At 42.0% G+C, this 22566-nt stretch overlaps 2 protein-coding genes and 1 long non-coding RNA gene across 5 annotated transcripts in view; 1 reads left to right on the forward strand and 2 right to left on the reverse strand.

The window, feature by feature from the left end:
* LOC107179984 overlaps nucleotides 1-21406 on the forward strand; it is a 148824-nt gene extending 127418 nt beyond the window's left edge. For all 3 annotated transcript variants that reach the window (XR_006210983.1, XR_006210985.1, XR_006210984.1), the window contains 2 exons: nucleotides 19487-19750; nucleotides 20587-21406. This is a non-coding gene — a long non-coding RNA (uncharacterized LOC107179984). The remainder of the gene's footprint in view (nucleotides 1-19486; nucleotides 19751-20586) is intronic.
* KRT39 (keratin 39) lies at nucleotides 819-7821 on the reverse strand. The gene is made up of 7 exons (XM_007085872.3): nucleotides 7399-7821; nucleotides 6084-6166; nucleotides 5241-5397; nucleotides 4415-4576; nucleotides 4178-4303; nucleotides 2419-2639; nucleotides 819-1071 (listed from the first exon to the last, which is right to left on the reverse strand). Exons 1-7 carry the CDS (start codon nucleotides 7819-7821, stop codon nucleotides 819-821), a joined length of 1425 nt encoding a protein of 474 aa, XP_007085934.1.
* KRT40 (keratin 40) lies at nucleotides 17130-22223 on the reverse strand. Its single transcript, XM_007085821.3, has 7 exons — nucleotides 21777-22223; nucleotides 20987-21069; nucleotides 20566-20722; nucleotides 19555-19716; nucleotides 19350-19475; nucleotides 17794-18014; nucleotides 17130-17276 (listed from the first exon to the last, which is right to left on the reverse strand). Exons 1-7 carry the CDS (start codon nucleotides 22221-22223, stop codon nucleotides 17177-17179), a joined length of 1296 nt encoding a protein of 431 aa, XP_007085883.2. The 3' UTR covers nucleotides 17130-17176.
* Between the last annotated feature and the right edge of the window lie 343 nt (nucleotides 22224-22566).

Genomic DNA, 22566 nt, shown 5'->3' on the forward strand with positions numbered 1-22566 from the left:
AAACAGTCGGAACCAACTCCCATTCCCTAAAGAATGGAAAGAGAAATAGCAAACATTTAATGAAAGGATCCACGTTATTCCTTCAAAATGCTCTAGATTCACTCTCCACAACCCTTCCTGAATCTTGATGAAAATATTTGGAGAAGCCTAATGGTTACAAAGTTTTGGAGAACACAGACATCTTCAAAAACACCTTGTGGAACTGAAGTATGCGAGCAGGGGTAACAGCAGAGTTCAACAGGATTTGGACTCACGACTATCTATCTATTCAAGGAAACTGAACATTAAAGATCTTTCCCCCATTCAAGGTGTTCCCATATAAGGGTTCTTTCTTTGGCCAAGGAAGGATTTTAGAAGGGAAGTTCACAGCTTTTCACCTTCATGGCCGAAACAATCCTAGAACTTGTCTGACTGGCTCTAATGAGGAATGTAAGTAAACAAGACCTGAGTAAACAAAAGAGAAATCTGCCCATCACCTGTGGAGTCAAGTAATGTAGGGCACCTTCCTGGGCACTTATAAACCAATGCCTGTCTCTCAGAGAAATGGGTAATGTGCTTCCAAAGAAATGACACAGATTATCATGTTGACATTGCTTTGGATGCACATTACCCATTTCTCTGAGAGACAGGCATTGACATTGCAGAGGCTTAGGAAAGGGTCAGAATAAAAGATACTCTGTCTAGCAAGGCAGACCCACTGTGTTTGTTATTAAGAAACTAAGTACCTTAAGGGACTGGGGACTTTTTAAGCCTTTTTGGTAGGAGCAAGTATTGGCCTCTCTTTCATGAATGAGGGTCATTTTCATCACCTTGGGTTGTTAGGCTTTGGCAATTCTGGGGATGAAGCAAGGCTGCACGTGCTCGTGAGAAGAAATGACTTTGCCATCCCTAATCTCCTGCGTGATGGTGCAGATTTTAACCAGTATTTGGGGCAGTACTCTGCAGGTACAGCAGAGCTCATGTGATCCGCGGGAGGCTGAGGATGATGTATTGTAAGCCGGGGCTGTGCATTCCATGGCGCTGGCCTTACTGGAAGGCTCACATGTGGTGACACACGGGTTACAGGGAAGCCTAGAAAAAACAGAATTTTGCCTGTGATTGAGGGAAGGTAAGGATGGTTGTGGAGAACAACAGCGGTGGGTAATGTTTCAACATGGTGTCACTCAAAACAAGTATTTCCAAATGCTTATTTGTTCGTTTTGTTCTATCATTGGTGGAAGAAAAAGAATCAGACCAGATGCATGGTAAAGCAGCATCTTAGGCTTAGAAGCGTTAGATTCTGTAAGCTGCCATTGTGGACAATACCACAGCACTGTGGAAGAACACCACTCCAGGGGTTCAAGACCCGGGTGCAATCTAGCTTGTCATTTACCAGCTGGTGACCTAAGATAAGTCAAGGAACCCTCCTGAGCTTTAGTTTTTCATCCAGAACGGGTATAATGGGAGCTGCGCTTACAGGATTGACAGGATAACAGTGATAAGGGACAGGTTGAGAGGCTTATTATCTGAAGAAAGAAAGTTAATCAGGTGTTTTTCTTATCAGATGGCCTGAAACCCATCTATGGAAGAGTCTTTCATGCTTTATTGGGCAGCTTCTAGGTGCCTTCTGGGTGTATTTAAATGAAATTTTACACAATTGGAATGGGACCAGTTAACGGAACTCTTTTTAAGAAGCATCATCTCTTTTGGATGATTCCAGGCACTTTGGTACGTCGGAGCTCCTCAGAGGGACTAGCTTTTGTTAACATTGTGCTAGTGTCATGTGGACATGCCAATTATAAGAACTCTGTGAGCAGCGTCCACTGATTATTTGGGGGAAGGAAGTCTCCATAACGGTTCTAACTAAGTCTGCATCTGGGGCATTAGTGTGGACTGAGTTGCTTCAAAGAGCTTGTGCTCTAGGCCCGTCCCTTATGGGTTGGTTAGCTTATCATTGAAAAACATTACAATTTCCATTAAAAAAAAAAAAGATGCTGAAATACACACATCTACATGCTGCTCTTGGCATCAAGGACAAGAGGCTGGAGATGGGCATTTCAGCCTGAACAGACTGTTCCTCCAAAAGGAGCAGGGTCGCCCTACTCAATTTCATGAAAGTTCATCTAGTGGGGGAAAATCTGTAAGTCACCAGAAATGTTTGAATGTTTGGGGAAACCATTGTTTTCCCTTGTACTTTTTAAAACCCAACATACAAGGAATTAACCTGGTGCGCTGGCTCTTCAAAATGACTCCGCTCAGCTAAGACCGCAAATTTGGACTAGGTTACAGTTGTAGGTCTCCAAACAGCACAGCTTGAGATCATGTACCTAAAGTTCCCACCACTGGCAAGAAGATCAAAGCACATGCCCCCTATTGCCTAGAGACAGTACACACATGTGTGTCAGCATATTTTCTCATAGTTGTTTTTATTTTACTTACTCGACATCCGAACTCTCCAGAAGGCTGCGGTATGTGGCAATCTCACACTCCAGCTGGGACTTGACATCCAGCAGAATCTCATATTCTTGGTTCTGTCTTTCTAGGGCACACCTGATCTCTGCCAGCTGAGCCTCCACATTATCAATCAGACACTGGATCTGGGCCAGTAAGGCCGTGTAGCGGGCCTCTGTCTCCGCCAGGATGCATTCCTGGGAATCTCTCTACCATGGAGGAAGAAATTAAGATTTGTAATGATGATTCATTGGAGCCTGGTCTCTTGTGAACTGTATCATTTAAAAAAATTTTTTTTTGTGACAGGTACTAATGAATCTCCAAGCCCTCTTATTACTTCTTAACCAAAGAAATCCCAAATCAAAATGATCTACTCTGCTAAAGCTTGCTTCCTTTTATCCTCTTTATTTTTCTTTTTTTTTTGCTTTCCTTAAAGTACTCATTTCTCTTTCTCTTTCTTAATCACCTATCATACGACACTCTCCTACCTATGAGACAAACCAACAAACAAAAACGTCCAGCTTTAAAAACCTGTTACCATGGCACTTCATTCTGAGAATATTTTTACCTTAAAGAAGAAGTTAGCAGCATTAAGCCATGAACAATTCCTTCACTTGCAGGGCACCTGGGTGGCTCAATTGATTAAGTGCCTGCTTCTTGATTTCAGCTCAGGTCATGATCTCATGGCCCTGGGATGGAGCCCGGCATCATGTCCCACGCTGAGCGTGGAGCCTGCATGGGATTCACTTTCTCCCTCTCTCTTTGCCCCTCCCTTGCTTGTGCTCTCTCTCAAAATTAACATTAAAAAAAAAACCCACAAAACAATTCCCTCACTGGATCCCTTCCTTTATATGTAAAACATGAGAGTTGAAACTTTGGTGATTACAATTCTTTCCTGATCCATCATCCTGTAAGTCTATGGATAATGCAATTTTAGGTTAGAATAACCTGTTATTTACATGGTTTTCCCGGTTTTCAGAGATGAGAAAACAGGTTCAAGAGGTTAAGTGAATTGCCCATGGTCACATGACTAGCTGGTGACAAATCTAGCTTTGGGGCAAGGTCTTCCAAATACCCTTCAGAGCATTTAAATAATTCCCTACTTCACAGAGGCAGTACAATGGAAGCAGAAGTGGTTCCAGCTCTGGAACTGAATTCTGGCTCAGGCTCATCTCTTTTGTGACTTTTAACAAGTTACTTAATGCCTCAGGATCTCAGTGTCTCCATTCCTAAAATAGGCAAAGTGGCACTCACCTTGGATTTGGCATGGGAAAATCAGTTTATCTCCCTGAGCCTTATCTATAAAATTGGCTTAATAATTATGCCACCTCCCTTATAAGACTATTTTGTAAATTTGATAGTTTAGAAAAATGTTTTGCATGTAATACAGTGCTCTTGTAGTGTTTCCCAAAGTGTACTCCATGGATCCTTATTGCCATGAGATGCTCTTAAAAAAGGGGGTCCACAGTCAATTAAGTTTTGGAATGCTGAATGCCATGTATCTCCTTGGAGATCCATAGTGTATATTAGCTTATTAAAGGTCTGCAGGAAGTTACCCTGTTTAACCTTTGTTTACTCCAGCATTTCCCAGGCTTATCTGACCACAAGCCCTTTCTTGGCCATAGACTCTTTAACAAACAGAGGAACCTTTGTTCTGAGGGACACAATTTGGGAAACATTGCAACATGCAGGTGTCAGGGGCGATTGCCATCACTGCTGTGTTAGGCTTGGTCAGTTTCCTGGGTACCATTCGGTGCTGGGCCTGCAGTTCAATCTCTAGAGCATTCATGGTGCGTCTCAGCTCAGTGATGTCCTTCAGGCAGAACTGCTGCTGTTGAGAGCTGGTCACCACCTGCTGGTTCAGCCCCTCCATCTGAAACACAGTCAAAGACCATGCATATTATGAAGGAAACATGACTTTGATGGAAGGGTGCCTGGAAATGCAGGGTCAGCTATTCGGTTTTGACTTTTCTACCCTCCTCACCTGTGTGTTGAACCACTGTTCCACTTCTCTGCGGTTTGTCTCCATGATGGACTCATACTGACATCTCATTTCTTGTAGAACCCGGTTTAGATCGACAGAAGGGGCAGCGGTCACTTCAATGTTGAGTCTGTCCCCAAGCTGGCTCTGTAAGGAATTGATTTCCTATGGAAAGAAAAAGAATGTGAAGTCACTTGGTGACCACGTGACACCCTTGTGTTCTTGTTTGTCTAACAGCAATAATTTAGCTTAATGGTATCTGAATGTAGCTCACAATAAAGGAATAGATGATTTATAGGTACTATTGAGAGGCTATAAAATAACCTAAGACTATTTCAAATGTGACTCTGTGTTCAAGTATGTGGAACATTAGAAGGAATTAATTAGCAAGATCAGAGTCTTAAGGAATTTAGATCATTTCCCAGGATGGGTAATGGTGAAGCAGCATGGAGGTGGAGTTTATAATAAGAGACCAGAGTCTCTATGATGCCAATATGGGCTTTTGCCAATAGGGACTTACAGCAATAGAGGCAGAAATCAGTGCAGGGATGCCTACAAAAAGATGGGAAACCTGCGGGGGGTTTTCCCCCCTAAATTGGGTTGCTCCCTTGTCTGGAAGATCTGGAGGGGGGAGTGGAGGCTTCAGATTGTGTTCTAGGCAGTGGATTGGAAACCCATTGGACCAATGGTAGTGGCAGTAGATATTCTTGGGCTGAAAAACAGAATAGTATCTACTCTTTGGGGACACCTTTTGTCAAGTTCAACTCAAAGGAATGGATGCTATTTTTAGAGGCTTAGCTTGTAATGACTCTCTTGGTTTTTCTCTTACCTCTTCATGGTTGTTTTTAAGGCTGAGGAGCTCTTCCTTCAGAGACTGGACTCGTGCCTCCAGGTCAGCCTTGGCGAGGCTCAGGGCATTCAGGATCCGCTGTAGGCCGTTGGCATCTGCCTCCACTCCCTGGCGTAGGGACACCTCAGCTTCGTACCTGCAAAAATGAGACACAAAAAGAAAGGCATTAAAATGCAGATGGTGTAAATCGAGCCAAGCAGAAGTCCCTTCCACATTTTCCTTTGGGCCTCTCATTTATTATATTTCTGTTGTGGGCTTGATTCTCTTTAGAGGTGAGACCATTTGATAAACATCACGGCTTAACCACTGTTCCCTTAATCGCTTTGCCAGCGTGAGGCCACATTGCTGTTCTTTGAGATGAGGGAATTTTTCCTCCTCCTGCCCCTGGAGGCAATGCAGGAGAATTGGAGAGTGCAATGGATTAGGAATTAGAAAACTTGCGTCCACATTTTAGCTGTGTCTTGCCCTAGGTGTATGTCTTTGGGTATAACAGAGCCCCATGCAACCACAGTTTTCTGGGAATTGATTTCCAATGGAAATCAATCAATCACCTTTAAACAAGGTGATTGCATATTAGCAGCCCTACCTGTTTTCCTGAATTACTGTGCAGGTAGTCAGATGGGTTCATAAACTACAGGTAGTGTATACATGTGAGTGGTTATTAATCTTTGTCATTTACTGGATATGAAGGTCTTTTCTGGGCTGGTGCTGACATGGTATGGGGAAGGAAGGTTAGCAGATTTGGGGATACGCTTCTTGGGAGTGTGTCGCATCAGATGCAGGGTAAATTCTGTCGTGAATGACAGTGCTGGATGGGCTTACTTGGCTCTCAAGTCATCAGCAGCCAGTTTGGTGTTGTCAATTTGTGAGACCAGTCTGGAATTCTCAGCCTTGGTACACAAGATCTAGAATTAAGAAATTGTACACACAAATGAGACAAACACCAGGATCTTCTTTAAAAACCAAGGGCTTGTGTGTGTGGCGATTAAGGGGGTGGGGGTGGGGGCCGTTAGGCTTTCCATTGCTATGCTTAGGAAGCTTTGGGTGGGGGGCTTTGGAAGGTCAGATTTTTTTTGTTATTTTCCTAAAAAATCAGCAGAAACTACTCCAATAAAAACCTTGCATATGTTTTCCTGCCAAAATATAAAATCCATCCTCAATTTGCATCCTCTGGAATGTAGCCACCATGCAGGCAAGGACTTTTTAGCTCACTGTTATTTTCCCAGAGCCCAGAGCAATGTCTGGTGTTTGTTGGGGGTGCTCAGTAAACACTTTTTGAACAAATAAAGTGGAGTAAATCTGGCATGTGTAGCTGCAGTACATCACTCTGATCAGGAAACAGGTTTGATGTTGCAAGAAACCGTGGAAACAATTTGGAGGTGACGAAATGAGCACAAGAGGGGAAAAGAGTGGTAATGGTAGCACACTGGATAAAAAGTAAACTGTTTAGGCACTTCTTAAAACAAAATACTTTTTCTCAGGTCCCTGTTTTTGTTTCTAATTTTTGTTAAAGAAATGGCAGCAATTGGGGCGCCTGGGTGGCTCAGTCGGTTAAGCATCCGACTTCGGCTCAGGTGATGATCTCGCGGTTCATGGGTTTGAGCCCCGCGTTGGGTTCTGTGCTGACAGCTCAGAGCCTGGAACCTGCTTCGGATTCTGTGTCTCCCTCTCTCTCTCTGCCCCTCCCCTGCTTACACTCTATCTCTCTCTCAGAAATAAATAAACATTAAAAAGTTAAAAAAGACAAAGAAAAAGAGAAAGAAAGGAAGAAAGAAAGAGAAAGAAAGAAAAGAAAGAAAGAAAGAAAGAAAGAGAGAAAGAAAGAAAGAAAGAAAGAAAGAAAGAAAGAAAGAAAGAAAGAAAGAAAGAAAGAAAAGAAATGGCAGCAATAGGTTGTTAACACATTTGGGACCGAAGCTATCTGGTTATAACAGCAGAACCTATCTCTGGAAGATGAGTAAGTATACAACTCTGAATATTGCCTCCAGATGACAATTTCATTCAAGAGATTTTCTTATTCTACAAAATATTTTTTTTCCAACATAAAATGAACTACAAATATTAAGGTTTAGCACATGGCTATTGCTTGGAGAGTGTCATTACACAACTTGATTATACACATTCCTAAGAATCTTACCTTCTGCTGGAGCTCTTCAATGGTAGCGTAGTAGGACCTGTAGTCAGGACATACGACACAAAGCTCTTTGTTACACTCCTTCTGGATTTTGCACTCCAGTTCAGTGTTCTCTTGTTCCAAGATCCGCACCTTCTCCAGGTAGTTAGCAAGGCGCTCGTTCAAAATTTGCATGGTCTCTTTCTCTTTACTGTTGATACCTTCACCACACCAGTCGCAGTCATCCAGAGGGGGACAGGCACCGAAGTTGTTAATCAAGCAGATGGGTGTGAGATAAAAGCAAGGAGTAGGGTGGCAGCTGTTGGCTTTGAGACCACCATATTGGCAGCTGGTGTTGGGAAAGATGGTCCTAAAATTTGTAATCCTAGAGCATCTTTGGTGTGGCGTGGAAGAAGAAATAGTTGTTGTACAGCCTTTGGTATCCATGGTGTGTACCCAGTTTTGGTTTATTTCAAAATCTGTGGTCCAGATCGAAAGCTCAAGCAACCTCGACTAAGTCTGAATTCCAAGCTCCTTGACTATTTCCTCTTTGAAGTGCTTATATAGCCTTTGCTGTAGGTGGGGTCATGGCTGGAAGGATGTTTTCCTTTCTACTGTTTATATCAAATCCCATAGGAACATCTCATTAGTCTGCTTTTTACTTGCCTGAGAAGAGTTACTTGTCTCATAAAAATGTGCATTTAGGCTGTTACTAAGTTATTACCCATCACAACCACTACCTGTCATTGGATACAGAGCTTCACATGAAATCTTCAAAAGGAAATGCCATCACAGTTCTACCAGCATCCATTATTAAGCAAGTGTGAGTATATGAAGTTCATTAAATCCTTGTTGACCTCTCCACCTGGCCTAAAGCTTGATCAGGAATGAGTTCATCCTTCTTTTCCTTTCTTCTCTAGAAAAGGGAAACTATTAATATCTAATAATTATTGGTGAACTCAGAAATCAGTATTTTATTTTGTTCTGCCCAACTGATTTTCCATTTTCATTGTTCAGACGTTGTGAGTATGGGTTAAAATGTGAGTTTTAAATAAGACCCTTTTTAAAGATGATTGCTAGATTCCTGTTTCAGCTTGCCAGGTAGGGTTGGATTGCTAACAATAAATTTCCTGAAAAAGAAGCTGGTTACGTTTTGGTTTTCCAAAACCCACGTTTTATGACATTTTTTTGTGCTCAGTGTTTGCTTGTGGAATTACATTAGCTAACAATTTGTCTTGGGGTTGGTTTATATTTGCTGTTTAAACATGATCTGTTGAAAGGTGTGTGTTTTTCATTCTCAGGAATACTTTCTCAGTGTTTTCTTAAGAAAGTTATTTTTGGGGTGCCTAGGTGGCTCATTTGGTTGAGCGTCCGACTCTCTTGATTTAGGCTCAGGTGATGATCCCAGAGTCGTGGGATTGAGCCCTGCATCAGGGTTAGGATTTTCTTTCTCTCTCCCTCTCTCTCTCTCTCCCTCTCTCTCTCTCTCTCTCTCTGTCCTCCTCTTTCCCCTCTCTCCTGCTCGTGCTCTCTCTCTCTCTCAAATAAAAATTTAAAAAAAGAAAGAAACTTTTTTGTTCCTGTTCCTTTATGGAGGCTCTAGGAGGGAACAATTATCTTGCCTTTTCTAGCTTCTAGAGGCTGCACAGGCTCCTTAGCTCCTGGTCTCTTTCTGTCTTCAAAGCCAGCAGTGGGGAGTCTTTCTCATGCGGCATCACTCTGACACTGACTCTTCTGCTTCCCTCTTCCACCCTTAAGGCCCTTGTGATTATATTGGGCCCACTCATATCATCTAGGATAATCTTCCTATTTTAAGGTCAGCTGCTTAGTGGCCTTACTTCCCCTTTGTCATGTAGCCCAACATATTCAAGAGTTGAGGGTTAGGATATGAACATCTTTGGGGCCGCATTATTCTGCATATCACATAAGGTAAGGAAAAAACATTAATTTACAATAGTGCCACCAAATATAAAACGCACAGGAATAAATTTAGTTAGAAAGATAGACTACATGAATAAAATATTAAAATACATTGAAGGACAGAAAACTAGAATAAATGGAAAGAAAAATCATGTTCTTGGACTGAAATACTATATCCATCACTATAAAAATGTCAATTATCTCCACATTAATTTAACTTAGATCCCACTAAACTTATTGAGATCCTCCCAATCTCAAAAATGTGATTTTTTTTAACCAGGCAAGATAATTCTGAAGTTTTATGAGAAAAGTTAATCAAATTTGAATAGCCAGGAAACTTCTATAAGAGGAAGCCCCAGAGAGACTAGTTCTTCCTATTTTAAAGACTCACTAATCAAAATACTATAGTATTGATGCATGAATAGTCAGATCAATAGAATAGAATAAGAGGTCTAAAATAGACTTCCAAACAGACTGGAATTTAGTGTATGATAAATGTGACATTTAAAACTAGTGGGGGAAAGATAGACTATCATATGTAGTTTGGGGACAATTCTGTATCACTTGAGGTAGAAGGCAGGGCAGGAAATGTTGGGATAATGACTCATCCTTCCTAGTAAGACATATTGCAAATTGATCAAAGATTCAAATGTGAAAAATGAAATCATAATTGTGCTAAAAATATGAGAATTCTTTTTATAAAGTTGAAGACAGAAGGCCTTTCTAATAATGACCGAAATAAAGAAACCATAAAAACTTATAAATCTGACAACATCAGATAACTTTTACATTGGTACAAAACACAACCTATAAAATTGGAAGACAGATGACAAACTGGGAAGGTATATTTGCAATAACGCCATAGACAGTGACCAGAAAGAAAATACAACAGGCACTTAATTTACAAAGAACCTTAGAAAAAATGCTCAATGTCACTCATAAAGAAGAAATGTAAATTTAAACTACACTGAGATTTTATTTTATCTTTCTCCCTATCATACTGAAAAAAAAATCACAGTTTGGTAACAAATGTACTGTATACAGCCTCTCATTTATTGCTGGTGTGAGTATAAATTCATACAAGTTACTATACTGCTACTGTAATCAGACAGTGTGATATTGGCATAAGGGTTGGCAAGTGGATCAGTGAAATAGAATAAAGATTCTAGAAATAGTCTCACATACATATGGTCACTTGATTTTTGACAATGTTTCCGAAGTAAGTCCATGAGAAAAGGATAGCCTTTTCAATAAATGTTGCCGATCAATTAGATAATTGCATACAGCAGAGATCGATACATCTTGAGCTTTACCTCACACTCTATATAAAAATTAATTCAAGATGGATTAAATAATTAAATGTGAAGGTTACAGGTATGGAACTTTTAGAAGGCAACATGGAAGAAGATCTTCATAACCTTGTTCAGACAAAGACTTCTAGCACGTGGAGAGCACTAAACATAAAACAATGAATTTGACTTCATCATAGTTAAAGTCTTTTACTGACCAAAATATACCACTAAGAAAGAGAAAGGGCAAGCCACTGGCTGGGGGAAAATATCCACTTGGGATATAAAGGACCTTCCTTTTGACACAGCAGTATCATGACTAGTTCTATGCCCGAGAGAAATGAGTGCATATGTACACAAAAAGACTTGCATAAAAATGCTTCTAGCAGTTTTATTCTTAATGGCACCAAAATGGAAACAAGCCAAATGTTCACAAACAACACAATGGATCAACAGACTGTGGTATATTCATAGAATAGGTTAGTAACTTGACAACAAAAAGAATGAACTATTGGTATTCACAATGACATGGATGAACTTCAAAAACATGTCAACCTGGGTCGTCTGGGTGGCTCAGTTGGTTAAGTGTCTGACTTCAGCTCAGGTCATGATCTCGTGGTTCATGGGTTTGAGCCCCGTGTCAGGCTCTGAGCTGTCAGCAGGGAGCGTGCTTCAGATTCTGTGTCTCCCTCTCTCTCTGCCCCTCCCCCACTCGTTCTCTCTCTCTCTCTCTCTCTCTCTCTCTCTCTCTCTCTCTCTCTCTCTCTCTTCTGCGCTCTCTCTCTCTCAAAAATAATAAACATTAAAAAAATATATATCAACCTGAAGAATTTAGGCACAAAAGGGTACAAACAGTATGATTACATTTATATTAACTTTAAGAACAGGCCAAACTCTTCTACAGTGTCAGGTATCAGAATAGTGGTTGTCTCCTCATGAGGGAGGTGAGCTGACTGGGAAGGAGCATGAAGGAACTCTCAAGGTCGATATTTCACATCTCGATGTTCTAGTCTATGTCTCGATCTGGATGATTACATGACTGTGTATGGTTTTCAAGTTTCATGGAACTACATGCTTTCCACCATTGATACGTTTTCTTGTATGAAAATGAAATCCCAGTGAAGTGTGGTTAACATAGAAAGTTAAGATTTGATAGAGCTGTGTAGCTCTATGAATGCTTTCTACTTTATTCATGTACTTGAATTACAAATGGGTCATTTGTAATTTCACTTGTGAAAAATGGAAGTCATAAATGTGCTAAGAGAAAGCATAAGAGAATTCTTTTACAAATGAAGAGTGGAGGAGGGCCTTTATAACGGTGACTCAAAATCAAGAAACCACAAAAAAATGGACAAATTTTGCTTCACAAAATAGCAGCATTTGAAATAGTAATAATTTTTAAAAACATGTAAAAAGGACTGGAAGGAAAGATATCTAAATGTTAAGAGTGGACTTCTTTGCATTTTATAATTACTGATGAGAGTTATTTTCTTCTTTATGTTTTTGTACACATCCCACAAATTGGCTGTATCACTTTCAGAATCAGAAGAAGAGTTTGACATGGGGCACCTGGGTGGCTCAGTCGGCTAAGCGTTGACTCTTGATTTCGGCTCAGGTCATAATCTCACCGTTTGTGAGTTCGAGCCCCCAGTCGGGCTCTTCACGGGCAGCCCAGAGCTTGTTTGGGATTCTTTCTCTCCCTCCCTCTCTCTTTGCCCCTCCCCTGTTCGCACATGCTCTCTCTCTCTCTCTCTCAAGATAGATAAATAAACATTAATTTTTTTTAAAAAAAGAGTTAGACAACTATTTTTGTTATATCTTTGTTTTTGTACTCTTTTCTCCATCTTATCACTTCTCTTCTTGTGTATCTCAAGCAGTGATTTTCCTTCGTTACATGGCTGACTGCTTTATTTGTGCTCTGGAGCTGATTTCTCTTTGTTTCCTTCAGGACCACATTTCATCAATTATGTACCCTTTTCTTGCATCTTGCACATCTTCTTTACTACTTGACCAATTTACCTTTCCCTGTAAGCATGTTTGTTACAGATCTTAATATTGTCTAACTCCTAGCTATGTAGCCACTTTGGCTTTGAAGGCAGTGTCTTTCCTTCATTACCCATTTTTTTGAGACAGCAGTGGGTATCTATCTGTTACCATCATTTTGCTACCACCAGCTCATTTGTTGACTTTGCGAAATCTGGCTAACCTATAAGCATGATATGACGTAGCCTATCTTGAAGACCCTCTTTGTCTGCCTTAACATAACACCATTTTCCGGTGCAGAAATACCCAGCGCTTCCTAAGAGCAAAGTACAAATTCTTCATTGCCAGGCAATCAAGACTTACCATAGTCTTGATCCAGCTGACTGTACTTCACATCCCATGACTCCCGTACCCCCTGCATACACTCTAACCAAACTGTATTCCTTGCCATGCTCCAAGCTCTCCTTGCTTTGTTTCTCCAGGGCGTATTTATTGTTGGGGTTCCCTCCATTTTTCTCCATCTAGGTGTTTCAAGGCTGCTCTGGGAGAGAATCCAGGGCTCACCCATATTTGATTCTCCTCTCCTTGGGGGCACATGGGAAGCTTACTCTTTCCTGTCCCCTTGCAGTTAGGAAAGGTGTAACCAGGGCTTTAATCTTTAGTTCAAGAGACCGGGGAGGCAGCATGTTCCAGATGCTGGAAGAGCAAGTCTGAGAGTGATAGAGAGGAGTTCCCTTCACAGCATTGTCCTGGCTGGAGCCTTCTGGGAAAGGGGCAGTGCAGGGGAGAGGAAGGGTGGGCTTTAGGTCCAGCCTGAGATAAGTAGCTGAGATATAGGGAGGGAATATGGCCTCTGTGGGGCCAGCAAGGAACCCATGAATTGTAAATACTAAATAGATACAATGAGGAGCCTGTGTCCTCAAGTCATGAATGCTTCTTGCATTTAGAGCAGGCAAATTTTGAGGCCATTGTTTTGCCTGAGTGTCCTCATGGTGGGCTGTACTCAGAACCTAGAATGCAAAGTTTTGTGCTGGTTCTTACAGATGACTGATGCATTATATTTTATTTTATATTTTTATTATTTAAAAAATATTTTTTAATGTTTATTTTTGAGAGAGAGAGAAAGACAGTACATGAATGGGGGAGGGGCAGAGAGAGAGGGAGACACAGAATTTGAAACAGACTCCAGGCTCTGAGCTGTCAGCACAGAGCACGATTCGGGGCTCGAGCTCACAAACTACGAGATCATAACCTGAGCTGAAGTCAGACGCTTAACCGACTGAGCCACCCAGGCACCCCATGATACGTTATATTTTAGATTTTACTTTTTATGCAACACTAGGTGCTAAAAATACAGGCATCTTATTTAGTGCATTATTAAAGCTATGAAGATGTTGCATTATTAACTAAAATTAGGATTCTACTAGATTTTACCGAGAAAGGCCTTACTGTTTTATCCAAAAGTACAGTGGCCATTTTTCAGTGTTTGACAACCCAGGGGAATGCCTACTGCATATGCCCACATGGAAAAAGATGGAATTCCTACAGTTTGGAGGAAGGCTTTTTTTTAAGTTCATTTATCCTGAGAGACACAGAGACAGCATGAGTGGGGGAGGGGCAGGGAGGGAGGGAGACCGAGAATCCCAAGCAGGCTCTGCGCTGTCAGCGCAGAGCCTGCCTCCGGGCTCAAACTCATGAAACCATGAGATTATGTTATGACCTGAACTGAAACCAGGAGTCAGATGCTTAACAGACTGAGCCACTGAGGTGCCCCTAGAGGAAGGCTTCTGAGGGCTGTTTTGGGATGTCACAGTTTTCAGTGATGGAAATCTTTGCTCTTTGTGCATAATTCACTCTTAATGTGTCTATTTATCATCATCATTAGCAATTACTTTGCTGTGGGGTGTTTGGTTAACTATAGAGCGCACAGTGATCCAGATTTGTATCAATGATAATTTTGGTCTATACTTTTCCAATAACCAGATTTAAACACATATTTTTTGCCATGCAAATATAAATCTATTACACTACTGCAAAGTAGACATAATTTAATGCCCCTAGGATTTTAGAAGTTTTTATCATTGTTGGGAAGTAGAAAGGAAAGACCATTTGGCCAGTGAAAGTGTACTATGGTAAAAAAAAAAAAAAAAAAGAAGCTGGAGTCCTCCCACCCTAACACCATTTAGAACAGGCAGGCTAACCCAAGAAGAGGTCAGATCTAGAATTAGCCTATGTCTTTAACATAATATTTAGTGCAATACTATGCCAAAACTAAAAACAGTTATGAAAGGCTAAAAGTAACATGAGAGTCCCCAAAGCGGTTATTCTATCTTAAGGATATTTTCCTACTTCAGTTCCACTTTGATTTTGCATTAAGCCAAACTGGAAATATTTTTAACTCAGAAAATAAAAATAGATTAGTGAATCCATACAAAATGTTATAGATCGAGAGAAGGTAGTCACGTGCATTTTTCTGAGAGAAAATTGGATATAGCTCATTGGGAATTATTACAGATGCTGAATATTTGCTTTGCCATAATCTTGACCAAGGCAGAGAAGAAACCGTGGGAAAGTCTGAGGTTGGGTGGATGGCAGAGATTGATACGGTGGAAACTTCTGGGTTAAAAGCTACTATGTGTTTTTTAAAAGAACATTTGCATTTTGAAACAATTACAGACCCATAGGAAGTTGCAAAGATGGTGCAGAGAGGTCCCATGTATCTAGCTTTCTCCTGTGGTTATAGTGGTTATATCTTTCTCAGCAATTGTAAAGTCAAGAAGTTGACATGGATACAATGTGTGTGTATATATATATATATATATGACATGGATACAATGTGTATATATATATATATATATATATACACATATACATATACACAATGTATGTGTGTGTGTATGATATATGTATATGTATATATATATATACACAATGTATGTGTGTGTGTATGATGTGTATATTTCTTTCACATATGTAGATTCATGTAACTACCTCAGCATTCATGATACACAACTCAAGATATGCACCATAAAGATCTCCTTCATGCTGTATTTGTTTTATGTGTAATTTCTAGGGTTTTTAGCCAAACTTAGGAAGAGGAACAAGGAAATGTACATCTATTTCATCTTCTGGAAGTGGAGTTCTCTGTTTTGCTTTTTTATTTATTTACTAAAAAAAATTTTTTAATGTTTATTTATCTTTGAGAGAGAGAGAGAGAGAGAGAGAGCACGCGCAAGTGGGGTAGGGGCAGGAAGAGAAGGAGACACAGAATCTGAAGCAGGCTCTAGGCTCTGAGCTGTACTGAGCCATCCGGGCGCCCCTCTGTTTTGCTTTTTAAATGTATGTGAATAATTCTTCTTTTTTTTTTTAATTTTAATGTTTATTTATTTTTGAGAGAGAGAGAGACAGAGTGCAAGAAGGGGAGGAGCAGAAAGAAAGGGAGACACAGAATCCGAAGCAGGCTCCAGGATCTGAGCTGTCAGCACAGAGCCTGACGCGGGGCTCGAACTCATGAACAGTGAGATCATGACCTGAGCCGAAGTCGGACGCTCCACCGACTGAGCCACCCAGGCACCCCTGTGAATAATTATTCTTATACCCCAGTGTTCAATAACAGACCTATGTACCTTATGGTATTTTATGCAGCTGCTAACATAATGGTCACAAGACAATCTTATATGTTTATTAGGATTGAAAATGCTTACATGACATAGTAAAAAAATACGTTACTCAACTATGTGCATATGTAAATATGATTACCACTATATGGAGAAACCTATTGTAAGAAAGAAAACTGTAAGTTCCCAAAATACTGAGAATGGATATTTCGGGTGTGGAATTATAACTGATTTTTTTCCCCTTTTGTGTGCCAAATTGAAAAAAAAAAAATGGAATCTTCAACTTTTGTAATTACAAATAAAATAAAATTTATTCCTAAATTTCCAACTGTCTTCCAAGATATATGACATTTTGCATTGATTAGTTAATCTGTTTGTATTTGAGGAGTTAAAAAACTATTTTCAGCTTTGGTTTGTGCAAAATCAAACTGTCGGCATGGGTTTAGGCAATTACCTTGGCATCACATGGTTATTACATCTGCAGTAATAAGCCACAAGTTTATATTTACCATGCTAAAAAAAATGAAACACATTTTATTTGGAGATTAGCAAGAAAGCTTTATAGACTCCTAGAATATCACAAATAAGCTGGCAGGAGAGGAAATGATAAAGCAGAAATGTACTGAGGATGTTTAGAGGACAAGTTCAGGATAGAAACCCTTTTTTAAAATTTTATTTGAGAGAGAGAGAGAGAGAGAGAGAGAGAGAGTATTAGCAAGAGGGGAAGAGGGGCAGAGGGAGAGAGAGAGAATCTCAAGCAGGCTCCACGCTCAGTGCAGAGAGATTGACTTGGGCTCAATCCCACGACCCTGGGATCATGACCTGAGCCAAAACCAAGAGTGGGACACTCAACCGACTGAGCCACCCAGGCTCCCCAGGATGGAAAACCCTTCTTGACTTTCAAGTTTGGATGTCTCTGACTGAAGCCCCCATCTCCTTTCCAGGACACTGCTGGCTTTGAAGCCTCCATCCGCCGCGCTGGGGGTTTAGCATTCACACACAGCAGTTTTCGAGCGTGCATATCACATACGTGGAGTATGGCTCGCAAGTGTTGTCTGACGTGCTTGTGGTAGAACATGGGTGACAGGGAAGCCTGTGGAGAAATTTGAACTAAGTTCAACAGGGGAAAGCTGGATAACATTTCAACTCAGAAAAGATCGTGCCCAAATCTGCCACTCTTTGAACGCTCTTTGCAGAATAACATTTGACTTAAGCCTATTTTATGCCTGGACCCAGCATTGTCGCTTCATGCCCATTGCAGCGGTGCCAGCTCAATACAACCATATGTATTTACTTCACTTTGCAAATGTCCTCTTATGCATTTGGTGGGAGGCAGGAGCCAAGGGAGATCTCCAGCATGGAATTTTATGTGTGATACTTATTCTGCTTTAGAACTTAGAATACTTTGTGAACACTTCTAATATCGTGTGATTAGCCTCAGTCATGGTTGTTTTTTTGTTTGTTTGTTTTTTTTTTTTTTTACTCTTGTAAGGAGATCCTTTAACACATTAGAGAGGTTTGACCTTGGGCAGATCTTGGGGAAACAGGATTCTCCTACAAGAGCCTCTTTGTGACTTGGGGGATTTTGAGAATAAACGTGTGGAACTTGCCTGCTGTCCTCACTCTCAAGGAGACCCCGGTACGTGTTGATCTCACACTCCAGCCGGGCCTTTGTGTCCAGCAACACCTCGTACTCCTGGTTCTGCCGCTCCAGGTCACAGCGGATCTCCGCCAGCTGGTTCTCCACGTTATCGATCAGGCACTGCATCTGGGCCAGCTGCGCGCTGTACTGGTCCTCAGTCTCCGCCACAGTGCATTCCAGAGATTCTGTCTGCAGAAGAAGTGTATTCAGGAGGGCTGTATAACATAATCCCTGGGATCAGAGTGCCTGTTTCCAAAGCCTTGCTCTACCCTAGTGTAGCCTAGTGACATTCTGAAAATTACTTAGCTTCTCTGAGCCTTAGTTTTATTCTATAACAAGTGGGCAATGCAAAGTACCTATCTCCTAGGAGGGTTGTGAGGATTAAATGAGTGATATGTGTAAAGGATTTTGAAGAGTTCCTGAAAAAAAAAAAAAAACTTTAAAAGCTAGGTAAGAGTTATTACTAACACCACCAAGCCCGCTGCAACCTTCAGTATACTGAAGTTGGGTATCGACTTGAGGCAGGAGGAGCCATATAGTGAGAGTTAAGAGGCTCTGGGATTGAACCAGCTGGATCCAGCTTCCACTTTTGCCTCTTAAAAACTGCATGATCCCTGCAACTTAATCTGAATCTCAGTCTTCCTCATCTGTATAACGGGCTTAGTAAAGGGATTTATCCCATAAAGTAAGGCTCTCGCAAGATGAATGCACAGCTGTCATTCACCTAGTCTCCATAGGGCCTAACGTGGCATGGACAGGGGTGTTTGACTGGAACTGGCTAGTGTTATCTTCAGTGCACGGTATCCTCGTTGCTTGGTGGGGGTCGGGGGGAGGGGTTCAGTGAAGGGTCCAGTTGAGATGTGGATCCTGGGAAAGTTTAGGATAGTGGTAGAATGCAGAGTTTGAATACCATTGTTTTCTATGATGGTGAGCTTGGCAACCTGGCCCGAATCAAAAGAGCTTCAGGGGCGCCTGGGTGGCTCAGTCGGTTGAGTGACCGACTTCGGCTCAGGTCACAATCTCACGGTTTGTGAATTCGAGCCCCACATCGGGCTCTGTGCTGACAGCTCAGAGCCTGGAGCCTGCTTCCGATTCTGTGTCTCCCTCTCTCTCTGCCCCTCCCCCACTCATTCTCTGTCTCTCTCTGTCTCAGAAATAAATAAAGATTAAAAAAAAAAGAGCTTCAAAACCCACTGGAATGCTCGAGTGCCTTTGGCTCAGAGGTTCTGTTCTCATTCTGCTCCTGCTCTTCCCCTCTCTCCCTGTCTCTGGAAGGTGCTGCAGGATCACACTCAAGCCCAGAAGGGACGGTCAGGGCATCCCGTTGGGACAGTACAAGCTGTTGACCTATCGCTTCTGCCTCTAGCTCGGTAAACAGCGGTATTTAGGAAAGGCAAGGAAATATACTCCTTGCATGTTGGAAATGGAGACTTTCTGCCACATGAACTGTGGGGCTCTCTCCTCGGGGTTTGGAAGAGGGGATGGCATCTCGGGGCCTGACTCCTCAGTATGTGAGTGGCATACCAGGCTTTGCTGTGCTTGGAGCTCAATTTCCAGAGCGTTGGCTGTGCGTTTCAGTTCCAGGATCTCTGTCTGGCAGTCCTGCAGCTGCTCCGTGCTGCACAGCTGCTGCTGATTCAGCTCCTCTGTCTGAAACACAGGTGTGATCAGAGGACCCAAGTAAGACAGACATCTGGAAGCCTGTCACCTTCCTGCTCCAGGAACTGACCTGAACAGCGAACCATTCTTCCACGTCTCTGCGGTTGTTGGCGAGCACCGTTTCATACTGACAGCGCATCTCATCCAGGACCCTGTTGAGGTCGACGGTGGGGGCAGTGTCCAGCTCCACGCTGAGTCGGTCACCCAGCTGTCCGCGAAGCAAGTTGACCTCCTGAATGGGGGAATGGAGTCAAGAGTGTGACAGGGTGGGTGGGGGGGGGGAGGGGGATTCACTTTGACATCCCAAGGGCGTCGTATTTCTGTTTTGGGGGATAAGTGAGTAAAAGTGTAAAAAATCTAGAGGGATTTAGATTCAGTTGCTTGGGTTGCAATCTCTTTTCGTAGCTCAGTGTCTGCATCTGCAAATGGGTATAATAATTTTACCTTTCCCAGAGACTTATTGTGAGAGATACGAGTTAATGTTTATAGAAAGCACTTATGAAAGCCCTTGGCACATAGGAAGGTCTCAATAAATGCTATTATTATCATCAACCAATGCTCAAAGGGGAAATATACTATATTACATCTTTCAGCTTTTCACCTTTTAGCCTCATTGATGTGAGATAATCAGATACTTCATATTTTATGATTTTAAAAAGTTTATAGGTACAGAATATTTTAAAAATTTGGCCCAAATATTGCATAAGATGTTATCCCCTTTTTGAAATGGCCTTCACACCCTGTGTTTATCAATAATCCAGATTTTCAAACCTTATAGGTTAGAGTTAGGTGAGCCATAAATCCTCCAAGGAAGGCTGTTTGTGGGAGTTACCCCCTCCAGACAGCAATGACAGGTGGCCAGTTTGGTTCATCCATGTGGCACTGGCCAGGGCCATTTCACATGTACATCCAGAGACATGACATGCTGCCATGATCAGGCCCAACAGCATTAGTGCCCTGAGTACTTTTGTTCCAGCATGAGCGGTATCTGCCCAAGTTCGATTTAGGTACACAGCACGGACTGTATCAGTCTGACTTTGTCCCTTCCACATTTGTTCAGCATTTTTGCCACTTTCCTCACCTCTTCGTGGTTTTTCTTAAGGCAAAGGAGATCGTCCTTCAGAGACTCCACGTGGGCCTCCAGATCGGCTTTGCACAGAGTCAACTCACCCAGGATCCCACGCAGGCCGCCAATGTCCGTCTCCAGCAGCTGGCGAAGAGACAGTTCAGACTCGTACCTTTCACGGCAAAAGAGATACAGCCAATGCTTACTTGGCTGGAGACAGTGCTGGGGATGCTGGGGGGTGACAAGAGGACTCAAGGAAGCCACATCCCAAATAATAAATGTGAGTTTTGTGAGCATTCTTAGCTTTAAAAAAGCTTATAGAGAGAATATTTGTGGTGTGTGCACACGCACATGTGTGTGTGTGAGAGACAGAGAGAGCGAGAGAGAGAGTGAGAGAGAGGCAGTCATAAGTTACTCTCAAGTTCATTCAACTTACTTTGACCTAAAGTCATCGGCAGCCAGTTTGCAGTTGTCAAGCTGAACAGCAAGTCTAGAATTCTCTGCCTTTGTGCACAAGATCTGGGAAGGAAGGTCGTTATATGTAATAGATGGCCCTTTGAAAGAAACCTAAATATCTATTCATTTAACAACTATGCCATTATTTATCTTTTAAAAGTCTTTATAAGAAAGTATAAAATAGTTTTCAGCCTACTTCTCTTATTAGCCATGTCACTTCATGAAGAGACAAGCAGGACCAATTTATAAAAGAAATAGATAAAAAAGGTTAGTTTTTCAATGGCCTACGACATTTTGCAATATTCCTTGACAGTTGAACTCTGATTTTTCTCCATAAGTGGTTTGTATTATGACTCTATCCCCACTCCATGAAAATAAAAATTCATCTGTAAGAAAATGATTCCTAGGGTGAAATTATGTGATTAAAATGATGACATTTCAATATCTATGTTAAAATATAAATATAAACATCCAGTGTTGCATACAGAATTAACTTTGGGTGTAATACAGTTTTTCCTTACTCTCTGGACGATGAAGGTAAAAGTCTGGACATGAGAGAGCTTATTATGGCCGTCAGGGATTACTGGCATCCCCAGGGCTAATGCTGACGTTTCCTGATTTCGGCCCACCACCCTTTCCTCTGGGTCACATTACCTCCTGAAAAGTCCCCTTTCCCTGGGGGGACTTCCATAGAACAGCCTCTTTTAGTATAAAGATGGAGCAAATCCCAGATTGGAAGGGCGGAACATTAGGGCAATGAGACACCAGACCTTTTGCTGGAGATCTTCAATGGTGTCAAAGTAAGACTGGTAATCGGGGCACACCAGGGGGACCTCCCCTTCACACTGTTCTCGGATCCTGCACTCCAGCTCCGCGTTCATCTCCTCCAGGCCTCGCACCTTCTCCAGGTAGTTGGCGAGTCTGTCGTTCAGGAACTGCATCGTCTCCTTCTCGTTGCTGTTGAACATCCCATCCTCACACCAAGCACCGCTCCCCACCAAGCACGGAATGTGACCATTCCCAGCCAAGTAGCACGGTGTGACACAGCCGGTTGCCAAGCGAGACCCAGAAAGGAAGCTAGGGGTCTGACCTCTGGAGGTGGCTTGGGCGCTGGGGAGGTGAGTGGTTTCCATGGAACAGGGTGAAGCGAACACACAGTCGGAAGCTGTGGCACAGGATTCAGAGGAGCAGCACGTAGGGGAGCAGTCCGAAGTCATCCTATCGAGCGAAGAACCGAGACTAGTTGCAAAACTCCGGCTGACTGGCTGCCGAGGTCTCCTTCCCTCCTGAGACTTTTATACAGTCCCCCAAATGGGTATTTATGGAACAGACCGGATGTTTTCTTTATCACTGTTGGTGGCAGTTGTCATATGAACACTCATCAGGGTTGTTTGTTTGCTGAGGAAGAGTTTTATGCTTCATAAAAGAGGCATAACTTCAGGTTACTAAAAAAGGACACTGTTTCCATATGCCAATAGGATAAAATGCTTGGTCCAGAATAAAATCTTCTTAGGAAGCGCTGTCCGTTTGGCAGACTTTGGAAAGATGGAGAAAATGTGG

The sequence above is a fragment of the Panthera tigris genome, chromosome E1 (assembly GCF_018350195.1).
Source record: "Panthera tigris isolate Pti1 chromosome E1, P.tigris_Pti1_mat1.1, whole genome shotgun sequence".
Classification (NCBI taxonomy): domain Eukaryota; kingdom Metazoa; phylum Chordata; class Mammalia; order Carnivora; family Felidae; genus Panthera; species Panthera tigris.

What these genes read in the sequence shown, in the direction of transcription:
- KRT39 (XM_007085872.3), bottom strand. Translation starts at nt 7,821, where the DNA reads ATGGATACCAAAGGCTGTACAACAACTATTTCTTCTTCCACGCCACAC. An exon ending in GCTGATGACTTGAGAGCCAA is followed by an intron (nt 5,398 to 6,083) that starts GTAAGCCCATCC and finishes TCATTTTTGCAG; the next exon opens with GTACGAAGCTGAGGTGTCCC. An exon ending in TTAAAAACAACCATGAAGAG is followed by an intron (nt 4,577 to 5,240) that starts GTAAGAGAAAAA and finishes TTCTTTCCATAG; the next exon opens with GAAATCAATTCCTTACAGAG.
- KRT40 (XM_007085821.3), bottom strand. Translation starts at nt 22,223, where the DNA reads ATGACTTCGGACTGCTCCCCTACGTGCTGCTCCTCTGAATCCTGTGCC. An exon ending in GCCGATGACTTTAGGTCAAA is followed by an intron (nt 20,723 to 20,986) that starts GTAAGTTGAATG and finishes TTGCCGTGAAAG; the next exon opens with GTACGAGTCTGAACTGTCTC. An exon ending in TCCAAGCACAGCAAAGCCTG is followed by an intron (nt 18,015 to 19,349) that starts GTATGCCACTCA and finishes CTTCTTCTGCAG; the next exon opens with ACAGAATCTCTGGAATGCAC.